We start from the raw sequence: 14,420 nt of genomic DNA, 5'->3' as shown, positions 1-14,420 counted from the left end.
AGGGACATTTTTCTGTTTTTTCTTTTTTTTTTTTTTTTTTTTTTTTCCCCATTGAATAGTGGATTATTCCTGAACAGGGCACTTGCAATCCACGCACTTTCCTAATGCAAAGTCCCGAAAAGTCTTCATTCGGGGAGACTTCTTGCACTGTGCAGCACTGTCCGGCTGGGCTGCTTTCATTTAGTGCTTTTGAGCTGCTTTAAAGAGGCAAAGCGTGTTGCCTTTAAATACACGTTAAAAAAAAAAGGCTCTTGTCTTGAGAAACTGCTCAATTTGCAGGAAACCCTCCGGATGTTTGCTGCTTTTCATGTGGCATTTGTGGTCGGCTCTGATAACGCTGGGAGCACCACTTCCAACACCGTATTCTGTAATGGACCTGAAATAGAAACACATCTCTCACTGGAGGATCCCCACTCCGCGCCCCTGCGCTGTGTACCGGCGGGTTTAAAAGGTCAATAAATCAGAAGGATGAACTCTCGGCGGCATTGTTAGGTTGGGAAAGTTAACGAATGACCCCAGGAGTCGTGCGACCACGAAGGTTTCAGGAGTGGCAGAAGAAGCTCTCTATTAAACTCTACGGGGAAGTGAGCTCTAAGCAAAGAGTGCGACTGGAGTCACAGGCAGTGCAGCGGTGTGTGTTTAAAGTTACAATTCGAAAATGCCTAAACAGTCAAAACAAAAATCTAGGAAAGAGGTGAGATAATCTATCTATGACACTAGGGTTACTGAAAGGGTCACAAACTGCCAGCATTTTCTGTACAAACCAGGGAGCTTTTACTTTCTCGGCTTAGATTCAAAACACACCTTTCTTTCTTTGATCCCAGATCAATGAGCTGTAGAAACAGTTTCAACAAATCTCCCAACCAAAGTCAGCGACAGTTTGCTTAGTTTATTACCTCATGTTCATTATATAGAAAAACATTTTCTTTTCTGCTGAAAGTGACAGCCCCAAAAGTCGCAGTAAACTTTATTTGTAAGCAGTCCCTCTACCCGCTGAACTTGTTCAATACAAGTCCTTGCAGGATTGTTCCCTTGGCTGACGAAAATATTTCTGCAAATTAGAGTGAAAGGGAGAATTTGGCGTTTTAACAAGAGCAGACGGTAAAAAAAGGTAACACTCTTTCCTACGCTTTAAACTTATAGTTTATCAATCTTGTCCTAGTCAGAAATGAGGCATGAGCTGGGAACTGCTCTGGGGATCAGTGGAAACGGACTAGGTCCCTTAGATCAGTGCGTTTTTACCTTCTGGGGTTTTGGTTTGCTTGGAAGTCGTGTTGCTTATCCCCTCAGCTGAGTATTCTGTTCTCTGCACTGAAAACTGCACACACTTTCCTCCTGCGTGAGTTTTCTTCAAATACAATTCGGATTCTGTTTAATTCAGAAATTTTCTCCGGGTATGGGCCATGCTTCAGTGCATAAACGTGTCCCGAGGCAGCCGGCCTGGCATTGAGGGCTCTGAGTCCCGGCACGTCGGGTCGGGAAATATCACCACCTCAGCCATAAAACTAAAGCCTCTAGCACACCAGCCTTAACCAGGTACGCCCTAAGGTAGTGTCCCACGGGTGCCGAACTAAAAACGAGGGGGAAAGCACTTTATTCCTAAAGAGCTCTCCTGGTTATCCCCGGTTCTGTGCTGATGGTCAGCTTTGCAAGCGCAGTATGTCCCAGGTAATTTTTTTTACAGTCAATTTAAAATGCAAACTACTTTTGCAAGAATGGTGCTGTTATATACTAGTATGAGATCAATTTATGCACACATATGTGTAGGTTCACCGTTTAAGCCTCCACTGCGTTTTACAGCATCTGATATAAGGAAAAAGAGCGGGGCTGTTTGAATCACTGCCTCTCTTTGTGTTGGACTAGCACGTATGTTTTAATGGGGAAAAAATTAAAACTTATTATTTGATTTGGTTTAGGCAGATACTAGTCTTCTGGCCATGGTTTCGACTCCTCACAAAAGGGATAAATACAGGATACCATTAGGCTGGAAATATATCACTTTTTTATAATCCCTAAGAAATAGAGGGGAGCAGAAAGCACGAATGCAGAAATGCCTCGAGAATTATCTTGCCCGATCTTAGTCCCAGGCAGCTTCCGTTCACCCCTGCGTTTTAGTTCTTTTTAGAATATCTGCTGTCTGTCAAGTGTAAAGAAGCAGTCTTTACGTTGTGCGAAACAGGAAATTCAATGTTAGAATAAGTTAATGGTGATTCTGGCTTCATTCATTTAATTTCGGCGAGAATTCTTACAATATTGGTTTATTTGATCGAAGTGGCTACCCAAACAAAGGTGTCCTTAACTAAATTAAACCTCTTTGATCTTCAGTTTAAAGCTCAGCGGTTTCTCAAATAAGCATTGATGCATTTAATAGCACCACATAACAATGCAAATATTAACCAAAGTGCCAGTTAAAGCGCCGTATTTTACATCAGTATGCATGCCAAAGAAGAACATAAATGGTACTGAGATAGAATTTTTGTTTATTCTGAATTGATGGACTTTTTACAAACATCTTTTTGTACTTATAGTTTATTTATTCAGGCAAATGAGAGAAGATAATGCAGAAGAATGATAAAGAAATGCAGCAGGCAATGTGTACTTCAAAGTTCAACTTATGAATAATAACTACATACAATAAATATTTGCGCTTTTGATAGACACTGAATATATTTATTAAGAGGTATGAAAAAGTGGGATAGGATATATTTCATAGGCTTTGCTCTGGGTTCATGTTCCTACTGTTCCACACAGTTTCCGTGTTTCATGGGCTTAAGAGGTAAAATATGCTACGGTAGCACTAGAGGGTAAGAAGATTAAGTGTGAGACACAGATGATGGCTTATTGTTCCGAAGCTACACTCCAAATCTGCCTACAGAAGAAGGTTATATCTCTCAGTGTATCTCGGCACGAATGGAAATAATCCGTCCTTTTCACTCCTTTTCGTGTCTGCTCCGCTCAAGGATGGCCACTTCTGGTGTTGTCCAGACGGAGGAGTGTTTGCCTGGGTAGCGCACGGACACGGTTGGCAGGTCTCTGCTGCCACTGCGGAGAGCGGGGCTGAAGCCGAGTGTTGCTTAACAACGCGCTGACCGTCCCCCGAACGACATCCCCACTGGTCCCATGGGGGCGGGGGTAGCGCTGCCTGCGCCGGACCCCACGACCTGCCCAGGTGCCGGGCCCCGCCGGGCAGTGCCGCCCCGGGAGGAGCCCCAGGGGCCGCCCCGCAGCGCAGCGGGAGCCACCGCCGCCGTCCGGCTGCGCGCCCGCCCCCGCGGCCCCATTGGCCGCACCGCAGCTCAAATAGGGCCGGGCCGGGCGCACGTCCCGACAGCAGCGAGAGGGGTCCGAGTGCCGAGTCCGTCCTGTGGCCCCGCCGGAGCTCTCGGCCTTGGCGGTGGCGATTGACGGCGCGTCTGGGGCCGTCCCGCGATGAGCAGCCCCGATGCGGGCTACGCCAGCAGCGACGACCAGGCACAGGGGCGGTGCTCGCTGCCCATCATGATGCCGGCCGTGTGCCCGTGGGCAGAGTCGCTGAGTCCGCTGGGCGAGGCGAAAGCGAAGGGCGAGGCGGCGCCGTCGGGGGCGACGGGCGGCCGGAGCAAGAGCGAGGCGCGGATCCGGCGCCCCATGAACGCCTTCATGGTGTGGGCGAAGGACGAGCGCAAGCGGCTGGCGCAGCAGAACCCGGACCTGCACAACGCCGAGCTCAGCAAGATGCTGGGTGAGCGCGGGCGGGCGGGAGCGCGGCCCCGTCGGGTGGATCCGCGAGGGAGAGGAGCCCGGGAGGACCTCGGGGCCCGGGCTGCGGGCGGGGAGCGGGGCGACCCGTGCGCTGTCGCGCCGGGGGTCCCGGTGAGGGGCAGATGCCGAGGTGGTGGGTCCGAGGGCGAGGAGCGGACACCTGGGAGGAGTTCGGGATCCTGGCTGTGGGCGGGGGCGGCGGCGGAGGTGTCGGGGCCGGGCGCGGGGGCGCCTCGGTGGGCGGCTGGTCTGACGGTGTTGATGGGTGCAGGTAAATCGTGGAAGGCGCTGTCGCTGTCGGAGAAGCGGCCGTTCGTGGAGGAGGCGGAGCGGCTGCGGGTGCAGCACATGCAGGACCACCCCAACTACAAGTACCGGCCGCGGCGGCGGAAGCAGGTGAAGCGCCTGAAGCGGGTGGAGAGCGGCTTCCTGCAGCACGGCCTGGCGGAGGCGGCGGCGGCGGCGGGGCCCGGGCTGGGCAGCGAGGGCGGTGTCGGCGGCAGCGTCGGCGGCAGGATGTGCGTGGAGGGGCTGGGACTGCCCTACACCGAGCAGGGCTACGGGGCGGCGGGCGCGGGCCACTACCGGGACTGTCCGCCGCTGGGCGCCGCGTTCGACGGCTACAGCCTGCCGACGCCGGACCCGTCGCCGCTGGACGCGGCGGAGAGCGAGGCGCCTTTCTTCGCGGCGGGGCTGCAGGAGGAGTGCGCGCTGGTGCCCTATGGCTACGGCCCGCACCCGGCGGCCGCCGAGTACCCGGCGGCGGGCGAGAGCCCGTCGGGCGCGTCGCTGCGGCGGCACCTGGCAGCCGGCGAGGCGCTGGGGCCGGGCGGGTCGCTGCAGGGGCTGCTGGGCTGCCCGGCGCCGCTGCACGCGTACTACGGGCAGGCGTGCCAGCCGCCCGGCCCGGGGCGCGGCCCGCCGCCGCCGCTGCCGCCGGGGCCCGTGGGGCAGCCGTCCCCGCCGCCCGAGGCCGCGCCGTGCCGGGAGCAGCTGGAGCAGCTGCCGCCCGAGGAGCTGCTGGGCGAGGTGGACCGCACGGAGTTCGAGCAGTACCTGCGCTTTGCCTGCAAGCCCGAGCTGGGGCTACCCTTCGCCGGCCACGACGCGGCCGGGCTGGCGGCGCCCGACGGCGCGGGTCCCATCTCCTCGGCCGTCTCAGACGCCAGCAGCGCCGTCTACTACTGCGGCTACCCCGACGTGTGAGGGACTGGCTGGGGCACGGCACGGACTGGCAGAGAGGTGCTCGGCCCCCTCTCCTATTTATGTAATTTATTTTAATCTTTAGAACTGACAGGGTATCTGTGACGTGCTTGAGGTTTAAAAGGGCATGCACCCTCTCTCTGTCCAGGTGGTGCAGGTCTTACCATCACTGTCCGACAGTGATATGTCGAACTGTTCCTGATGTGGAATCATGATATTAGTGACACACAGGGAATACAATTTTTGAGATCTTGTTAGAGATCCATATGCTTTTGTATATTTTACAGAGTGCTGATTTTTATATGATGGATTTGTACAGAATAATTTTGCACTTTTACAAATAAAGGGAAAATAATAAAACTGGTCTCTGATATCTCCTCAAAGAGATCTTATCGACCTTTGTAATTAATTGTTACTGCCTTTTAGACTAATTTTACAATTAAGTGCAAGTCTTCCTTACACTAAGCATCAGTTCCTCTCACACTTTCTGTAGACATAGGTGCCTAAAAATCGACTTGTTTTGTTTTTCTTGAAGAGTAGAAAAACTACATGAAAACTCCTCCCGATGTACATTTGGATCTGGGTCTGTTTTTAATGGAATAATGGACACACTGATGCCATTAAGAACAGCGGCTGAAGAGGCCAGATAAGCGCTGGTTTAAGTACCTCCTCAGAGAGAACGTCTTTCGTGTCCCTGTAGCTGCCTTTGCTGCGATGGGGGAGGGAAGGGGTGAGGAGAGACGATATCAGATCTTCGCTGCGGAGAACGAGTGCCCTAAATCAGGATTCAAAGTAGGTGAAAAAATTCTACACGAGCCTCTAAGGGGGGAGGCTGGCAAGGAGCAGCCCGCTCGGCACCCAGCCACAGCAGAACCTTCACCCGTACCTCCCAGAATCTTACTCTTTCTCTCTTAAAGAAATCCCTTGGTCTATGTGTCACAGTTTCTATAGACAGAAAAAATTTTTTGCTTGAGAAACATGCATGCTGCAGTTAAACTTCCATGGGAAAAAAAAAAAAAAAAAAAAAAAAGACGTTTTCATTTGGATGTTGTTGCTGAGTCTCGCTGTTGGGTGGGACTGATAAATTAATTATATCTATTGCTTAAATCGGGGGGAGGAGGTAAACAGTTATCTCGGTCGTTTGCTTTCTGAGATAAAGCTGTGGAACTGAGCCGCAGGGAGAAGGAGACCGGCGCAGAAGTGGCAGACTTGCTCACTGATTAACCTGTCTTCTATGAGGACGGGAAATTAAATCGCATGTGTTTTCAAATTACAATTAAAGAGACTTTTATTTGTACCCACGAAAAATAAAATAAATGCAATCTGCTTCATTCAGTAAGAATCTAACACAGCCTTATTGGCAAAAATCGACTTAATAATCGTATACTATGAGTCTTGAGTTAAAAGGCATCTAGACCCTTCATATTTCCTAAAATAGTCTACCTTCTAGTGTCTTAATCTTCCCATTTTACTTTGTAAACAGTCTTCAATTCTCAGACATATACCTATCCTGCCACTCTCTCTTCTCCGAGGTGTACACGAGAGAAAGGACGTAATTTTGAATGAGGTGCTACCTCAGAACAAAGACATTAAGATGTTTTCTTGATACTTTAATTTGAAAACAATTATTGCGTGTTCATAACATAGATACTTAAAGACAGTAAATAAATATGCATGAATGGTGTTTCTTATTGGTTGAGTTTTCCTTTTATCATGGGGTTTTAACCTACAGGATTAAATTATTTTTGCTCTTTTTGCACACGTTCACAGCTTTCTGAGGGAAAATCACTTTGGTTTTGGAAATAAATCATTAATACTCTTTTGATAATTTTAGCCACCATTGCTTTTCATTTTCTCCTTAGATGCAGGTTTCTCTCCCATCCTCTGTCCTTCATCTCAACTTGTCAGATAGCTGAAACCTGAACCAGACTTGATACTGTAGGAGGTCATGACAAAGGTTGAAAACATTCTAATCCCCCAAAATAATAATACTGGAAGTGATTTGCACTAAATTGAAATAAATATACTGGTTTTGGTAAAAGGGTTGGCTGGCACAACAGTGTGCCAGTGTGAGGTGAAGATAGGCAGATCTTATAACCACTCTGCACAGAGCTTGCAGACTCAAATCTAAGAAACATTATTTTCCTGTATGCAGCCAGACATGTAGTTTTTTTCAGGCTGTCCCTATGAGGACAACTGTCTGAAACTTCTTTAACAAGTTTATGCACTACAAATATACTCGAAGCAAAATTTTCTGAAGCTCTATCCAAGCCCTATTTTCTATAAAGCGTCTTGACTTTCCAGTTCTACATGACAAACACCCACGTCAGTCCTGTAGCCCTTTGGAAAACTTCGAACCTTCCTCACACCCTATAAGTACCTGTGACAATAGGCACATTAAAAGAAGAATTCCAAACTGATTAATTTTGTTTAGCAGTGTCTTTCGCGGCACGGTTCTCACCGTCAGGTGGTGAAAGCAGTTGCTACGCGTCTCGGGGGGTTGTGGAGAAGGCTCTGTGTGCCATAGACCGAGGTGCCTCCTGGTCCCTTTGCTCTGCCGCACTCTTCAGGCAGAGTCGGGGTCTGCCACTGGCACTCCGATCCCAGCACTGCATCCAAGGCAATACTCTCCCTGGAAACCGCGGTTCTGGTTTACTCCAAAAAGTAAACCACACAGACAGGGTGACATCTGCAAACGCCCCTCTAATCTTACCAAAACTATCTTTCTCCAGTTAAACAACGACACTAGCTGAGCAGCGCCTCCGGGACCCTTTCCACAGGAGTGCTCCTCTGAAGTTGACACAGGCCACTTATGCCCCAAAGCCCCAAAGGTATTAATCTCTTTTTGTTTGTTTGTTTCTGTGTATGTTTGTGGGGGGTTGTCCCTCTCTTATTAATTCGCCATGTTTCAATAGGTCCGTAGTTACATTTCGATCTTTCTTACCACAGCCAAATCCCCTACGTTGGGGTCACACTGCATTTGGAGGAGGGGTGGGTTTTTTAGTGGGTTTATTTGGGTGGGTGGGTTTTGTTTTGTTTTGGTGGTCTTTGCATGTGTGTGTGCTCTCTCTCTTCTTTAGGTATACGGGTAGGAAAGTAAGTAGGCCTAATGTGAGAAAAAGAGATTTTGGACCAAGGTGCTGAATTAAAGCCAGTTCAAGGTTTGTCAGGGCAGGTGGCCAGGAAGCCAGTGAGCGAGAATAACAAGACAATCCTTAATGCAGAGTAGCTGAGACTGGAAATGGCAGGAAGCAGTGGTCTTATGCTCTGAAAAAAAAGATATTAACTTAGAGAATTTCTGTCCATTTCGGTAGCTATATGCTTTTCTATCTAGAAATAATAGCTAGAAGATATTAGCAACAATACTACTGCAGAATTTCACCTTGTATACAAATTTAGTTTACTTATGTGGCAACTCTAGTCTTATTTTGGAATAAATAGCTCCCCTCATCCCCCCACCGCGATTCATATTGCCTGTGAAGGACCACAGAAACCCCTGCTGTTAGCTTGCCTGCACGGGGTCTGCACAGCAAATCTCAGCCAGCCGCGCAGCCACGGCTGGCACGGGTTGGGCAGCGACAGGTCATTGGCAACCTTGTGACAAGCGATATTATTGTCATCAGGTGGCTGAGTGCACTCTACTGCTGCACCGAGTGATGCATATGATGAACAGGACTGTAAGCCAGTAATTACACGCCCACATTTGCTTAACGTTAAACAGACAATTAATGTGTTGACTAATGAAATACTTGCGAGATCAGAGTTCAATTACCCTGCTTCAGCTTTCCGTCTACAAAAATAGGAGTTTCTTTCACCTTCTCTCTGTTTGGAGAGAGGCTCTTAGATACGGCAGCTGCCTATGTGTCCAACAGAGTGCTCTGATCAGCCAAGGCTTCTCGCAAACTGCAGCTTTGTAATACTTTAAGTGTATGATTTTACCCTGAATTATTTACTCAGGAGGTCCATGGCATAAAGAGATTTCACCTAAGATATGAATCCTATCCCAGAGCAAATATTATGCAATTCCCCTTGTTCCTGCTGACTTCGCTTTACTGTGGATGTCGCTAAATCTATCCTCGGTTTTGTACATTAAGCTGGGAAGAAAAACCTCAAAGTCCACACCTTTTGAAGAAAAAAAGAAAATTATTGCCATCAAGAATACGCAGTTTCTATACTATAAAATGACAGGTTATGAATGCGTTTGCGCTCGTTCAGAGAAAGGGTAAGTTATTTGTTTCCCTTACCTGGTTTGAGAGTTGCAAAGCCGCCCGGACCTCGCTGCTGTCGACCCTAACTCGTGATCTGTTCGTATTCCGGGTTACAGGGTCCCATAGCTGCTTGTGACGTCCCAAAGATGAAGATCGGGTGGCATTACATGCTTGTGTTATTTCTGAAAGTCGTTTTGAAGACACTTTGTTTGTTTGTTTGTTTCAGGAGTGTGTGATTTGTTTTGTCCTTTCTCTGAACTGCTGAATTTCTATTTTTGGCCCTCAGAAGTCACTCGTACTCAGGGGAGCCTGCTGATGGTTATGACGATAGGTAGAGCTGCTTTAGGGGATAAGACCTATACACTCATGTTGTTAGGTTGTTATGTGGTGTGAATGAACTGCGAGATGCAACTCACGTCGCTGCGCGATTCTGCTCGCCTGCCGGAGTTTTGACCCGGTCGGCTATCAATTGCCCCATTTCGTAAAACCTACGAGTAAATTTCGAGTAAAACCTACGGCATACTCGGGAGCCTGGGCGTCTCCTGTTCCAATATTCGGCACCCATCTCCAAAGAGCGCTCTGGGCAGGGACAGCGGGCACCAGTTACCAGGTTAACCGGGTTGGTACGTGAGGCGCAGCCCGTGGGTGGATGTTCCACGGGGCAACCCGCCGCCGCTACCGCCCGCCCGGCAGCCTCCGGGCTGGAAAAGCCGCAGTGGCCTCTGTGTCCCGCTGCCAACAGCAAGAACGGACAGTGCAGTGGCGGGCACGGAGAAGTGAAATAAGGGGAGGGGGCCGTCGCGCAAGCGACCGGGAAGGGCAGCAGTGAGGCTCCAGGCTCCCAGACAGCCCACTAAAAAGCAATGCGGACTTGTAAGACAGGTCCAGTCGCCGCTGTCCTTGAGGATGTAAAAATTTTCTCAAAAATCCTACTCCAAGTTACAGCAGGGAATTAGCTGTCTAGTTTTTGCACTGGGGAAATTTAAAATATCTATCCAAGGAATACAACTGATCCTCTTTTTTTGTGTACGTGTATGTGTGCTTGCTAAAAACCAGAGCAGAGTAGCTATTCTATATTGTGATAGAACAAGTGAAAATAGTTTTAAACTAAAAGAGAGTCCATTTATATTAGCTAGAAGGAGGGAGTTTTCTACAATGAGGGTGGTAAAACACTGGAACAGGTTGCCCAGAGAAGTTGTGGATGCCCCATCCTTTGAAGTGTTCAAGGCCGGGTTGGATGGGACTTAGAGCAACCTGGTCTAGTGCAAGGTGTCCCTGCCTATGGCAGAGGGGTTGGAACTAGATGATCTTTAAGGTCCCTTCCAATCCAAACTAGTCTATTACTTCCTGCAATATTGAGCCTACAATATTGAGCTAACTTTTGTCTGAAGGGAATTATTTCAAATTTAGGCTGACATCGTTATCATTGAATGGATTGTTTCCCGAGTATGTATTCTGTCCCCTGAACTTTTCCTAGCCTGCAGGCATTTACATTCACTTTTCCCGGTTACATACCTATGTAGAAGATGAAGGATTAATTTGCCTTAGTGCTGCTCTTTGTTAAGAACTAACACAGGATTATATAGTCTCGACTTCAAGCAAAACACAAATACAGAGGTACCGGGAAAGAAACTGTAAGATGACTTAAATAATTCCTATATGAGTAGCTGGAGAGAGGAGGGGGGGTTCCCTGACGGTGCTCCTGCCCCTGCTCCCCCCCGAGGGTTACCGCAGTGCCTGGAGGGAGCCCGGCCCAGCCCCCCCGCACACCTGACGAAGATAGGCTGGCACGGAAAAGCGCGCCTTATAGGAGGCAAAAAAAAGGGCGTTAATGACCGGCAAACTTAATTAATGAGGGCACGATTTTTAGTGGTTTTTTGGGGTTTTGTCTTTTTTTTTTTTTCGCCTGTAACTTCACACCCTTTCTATTCAAATAAGATGTAATCTCATGTATCAAGGCACGGATACTTTCAGCTTGTAAAATTATGCTGCACAAGAAAGTTCTCCAAAAAACACATCCCAGGTCATGCCAAGGTTGCAGGTCGCACGACTGCTCATTTACGGGCAACCTTTGCATTCATCCTGCATGAAATATGGCACTGATAACCCATCTTCCAAAGTACGTACAGAGAAATAGGGTTGATGGCACTATAAAAATACAATCGAACCTTAGCTGAAATTGGAAGAATTATTACAGTTGATGAGAATGTCCCATTTATCAGGACCACATTCACAATGATAGCAGTAGGACAGTAATAAAAATGATTTTAAAAAACGCTCAAACACCCTTATTTAGGGAAAACAAACAGCATTGTCTTCACAGCCTTTCTATATGTTCCGATGAACTGAGAGTCGACTTAATTTTGAACACGTCATGATTTAATGAAATCAACTTGCGAAGGAGGCAAAGCACAAAGAACGGAGGCAGCGACAGTGGCAGCCAGACGGGAAGAAGCTTCTCCCTGTACGAGGTGCTGCACTGCCACACCGGGAGCGCGCATGCAAGCAAGCATCTCCGCGCGGTTCCCACGGGGCAGCTCGCAGCGGGAGCAGCGGGGCCGGCTCCGACCTGCCCAGGTGCCGGGCCCCGCCGGGCACCGCCGCGCCAGAAGGAGCCCCAGGGGCCGCCCCGCAGCACAGCGGGAGCCACCGCCGCCGTCCGGCTGCGCGCCCGCCCCCGCGGCCCCATTGGCCGCACCGCAGCTCAAATAGGGCCGGGCCGGGCGCACGTCCCGACAGCAGCGAGAGGGGTCCGAGTGCCGAGTCCGTCCTGTGGCCCCGCCGGAGCTCTCGGCCTTGGCGGCGGTGGCGATTGACGACGCGTCTGGGGCCGTCCCGCGATGAGCAGCCCCGATGCGGGCTACGCCAGCAGCGACGACCAGGCACAGGGGCGGTACTCGCTGCCCATCATGATGCCGGCCGTGTGCCCGTGGGCAGAGTCGCTGAGTCCGCTGGGCGAGGCGAAAGCGAAGGGCGAGGCGGCGCCGTCGGGGGCGACGGGCGGCCGGAGCAAGAGCGAGGCGCGGATCCGGCGCCCCATGAACGCCTTCATGGTGTGGGCGAAGGACGAGCGCAGGCGGTTGGCGCAGCAGAACCCGGACCTGCACAACGCCGAGCTCAGCAAGATGCTGGGTGAGCGCGGGCGGGCGGGAGCGCGGCCCCGTCGGGTGGACCCGCGAGGGAGAGGAGCCCGGGAGGACCTCGGGGCCCGGGCTGCGGGCGGGGAGCGGGGCGACCCGTGCGCTGTCGCGCCGGGGGTCCCGGTGAGGGGCAGATGCCGAGGTGGTGGGTCCGAGGGCGAGGAGCGGGTACCTGGGAGAAGTTCGGGATCCTGGCTGTGGGCGGGGGCGGCGGCGGAGGTGTCGGGGCCGGGCGCGAGGGCGCCTCGGTGGGCGGCTGGTCTGACGGTGTTGATGGGTGCAGGTAAATCGTGGAAGGCGCTGTCGCTGTCGGAGAAGCGGCCGTTCGTGGAGGAGGCGGAGCGGCTGCGGGTGCAGCACATGCAGGACCACCCCAACTACAAGTACCGGCCGCGGCGGCGGAAGCAGGTGAAGCGCCTGAAGCGGGTGGAGAGCGGCTTCCTGCAGCACGGCCTGGCGGAGGCGGCGGCGGCGGCGGCGTCGGGGCCCGGGCTGGGCAGCGAGGGCGGTGTCGGCGGCAGCGTCGGCGGCAGGATGTGCGTGGAGGGGCTGGGACTGCCCTACGCCGAGCAGGGCTACGGGGCGGCGGGCGCGGGCCACTACCGGGACTGTCCGCCGCTGGGCGCCGCGTTCGACGGCTACAGCCTGCCGACGCCGGACCCGTCGCCGCTGGACGCGGCGGAGAGCGAGGCGCCTTTCTTCGCGGCGGGGCTGCAGGAGGAGTGCGCGCTGGTGCCCTATGGCTACGGCCCGCACCCGGCGGCCGCCGAGTACCCGGCGGCGGGCGAGAGCCCGTCGGGCGCGTCGCTGCGGCGGCACCTGGCAGCCGGCGAGGCGCTGGGGCCGGGCGGGTCGCTGCAGGGGCTGCTGGGCTGTCCGGCGCCGCTGCACGCGTACTACGGGCAGGCGTGCCAGCCGCCCGGCCCGGGGCGCGGCCCGCCGCCGCCGCTGCCGCCGGGGCCCGTGGGGCAGCCGTCCCCGCCGCCCGAGGCCGCGCCGTGCCGGGAGCAGCTGGAGCAGCTGCCGCCCGAGGAGCTGCTGGGCGAGGTGGACCGCACGGAGTTCGAGCAGTACCTGCGCTTTGCCTGCAAGCCCGAGCTGGGGCTGCCCTTCGCCGGCCACGACGCGGCCGGGCTGGCGGCGCCCGACGGCGCGGGTCCCATCTCCTCGGCCGTCTCAGACGCCAGCAGCGCCGTCTACTACTGCGGCTACCCCGACGTGTGAGGGACTGGCTGGGGCACGGCACGGACTGGCAGAGAGGTGCTCGGCCCCCTCTCTTATTTATGTAATTTATTTTATTTGTCTCGGGACAATTTTGCTAACTCTGTCCGGACGGAAATATGCTACTGTCCTGCAGGTTAATAGCGTATTTCGGACTGTTTTTCGACTGGTGTGACAGAATGTTTACATCTTCTTTTTTCTCTGTTGTCTTTGCCTAAGGTTCTCGTTATTCGTGTGTTATCAGCACTGTTAGTCGTTTGCCCAGAAGACGTTTTTAGTAGTCTTCTTAACTATATCTTTTTTTTTGTATTTCAGAAAAATAAATGAACGCACAGCTGTTTCTGTCCTTCTTCTTGACCATGTGACCCTTGAGTGAGACTAATCTAAACTTAAATCTGTCATGCCCTAAGGCGGTGTGTAGCAAATGCAGATAGGATTTGGCTCTTTCACCATGACAATGGCTCTAAAAAGGATCTCCAGGACAAACGAGGTTTTTTCCCAGACTGTGGCTGTATTCACCTTATATAGCTGAATGGCTAGCTCTGTGCTGCTCTTTGTTTCTTGGAGTACCGAACATGTGACTGTACTTCTGTGATATTTGTAGCTGATTTTTTTTCCCCTCCGGTTCCTGAGTGCCAGCTGAACTTTCATTCGTGAATTGGGGAAAAACTTCACTCTTTACAACAAAATAAGCTAGGTGAGGTTGAGATACTAATTTTAAAGGGTACCTGGAAATCTACTGGATTTGGATAGTTGTAGATGTGAAGGTGATTTTCCTCTACCTAGTGATTTCTGTTAGAACCAAGTGATTCACGAATAGGATTGGAGCTGTATTTATAAGTTATAATATTTTCTGCCACTTACTTTCAAGTCTCTTCATGCCATTTAGTGTCGTGGAGTTCAGGCT

The 14,420-nt window shown here is 51.7% G+C and overlaps 2 protein-coding genes across 2 annotated transcripts; both read left to right on the top strand.

Moving 5' to 3' along the window:
* Positions 1–3,319: 3,319 nt before the first annotated feature.
* LOC135413389 (transcription factor SOX-17-like) lies at positions 3,320–5,308 on the top strand. Its single transcript, XM_064653067.1, has 2 exons — positions 3,320–3,721; positions 4,013–5,308. The coding sequence occupies exons 1-2, from the start codon at positions 3,430–3,432 to the stop codon at positions 4,945–4,947; spliced, it is 1,227 nt and encodes a 408-aa protein (XP_064509137.1). The 5' UTR covers positions 3,320–3,429; the 3' UTR covers positions 4,948–5,308.
* A 6,527-nt stretch (positions 5,309–11,835) lies between these two features.
* On the top strand, positions 11,836–13,858 carry LOC135413383 (transcription factor SOX-17-like). The gene is made up of 2 exons (XM_064653052.1): positions 11,836–12,284; positions 12,576–13,858. The coding sequence occupies exons 1-2, from the start codon at positions 11,993–11,995 to the stop codon at positions 13,514–13,516; spliced, it is 1,233 nt and encodes a 410-aa protein (XP_064509122.1). The 5' UTR covers positions 11,836–11,992; the 3' UTR covers positions 13,517–13,858.
* Positions 13,859–14,420: the final 562 nt, after the last annotated feature.

This window comes from Pseudopipra pipra, chromosome 1 (assembly GCF_036250125.1).
Source record: "Pseudopipra pipra isolate bDixPip1 chromosome 1, bDixPip1.hap1, whole genome shotgun sequence".
In the NCBI taxonomy this organism is placed as follows: domain Eukaryota; kingdom Metazoa; phylum Chordata; class Aves; order Passeriformes; family Pipridae; genus Pseudopipra; species Pseudopipra pipra.
The sequence above is the reverse complement of the archived record's forward strand: the minus strand, read 5'-3'. Positions and strand labels throughout refer to the sequence as shown.

Coding starts and splice junctions, on each gene's coding strand:
- LOC135413389 (XM_064653067.1), top strand. CDS start 3,430: ATGAGCAGCCCCGATGCGGGCTACGCCAGCAGCGACGACCAGGCACAG. Junction 3,722..4,012: donor CGAGCTCAGCAAGATGCTGG/GTGAGCGCGGGC, acceptor TGATGGGTGCAG/GTAAATCGTGGAAGGCGCTG.
- LOC135413383 (XM_064653052.1), top strand. CDS start 11,993: ATGAGCAGCCCCGATGCGGGCTACGCCAGCAGCGACGACCAGGCACAG. Junction 12,285..12,575: donor CGAGCTCAGCAAGATGCTGG/GTGAGCGCGGGC, acceptor TGATGGGTGCAG/GTAAATCGTGGAAGGCGCTG.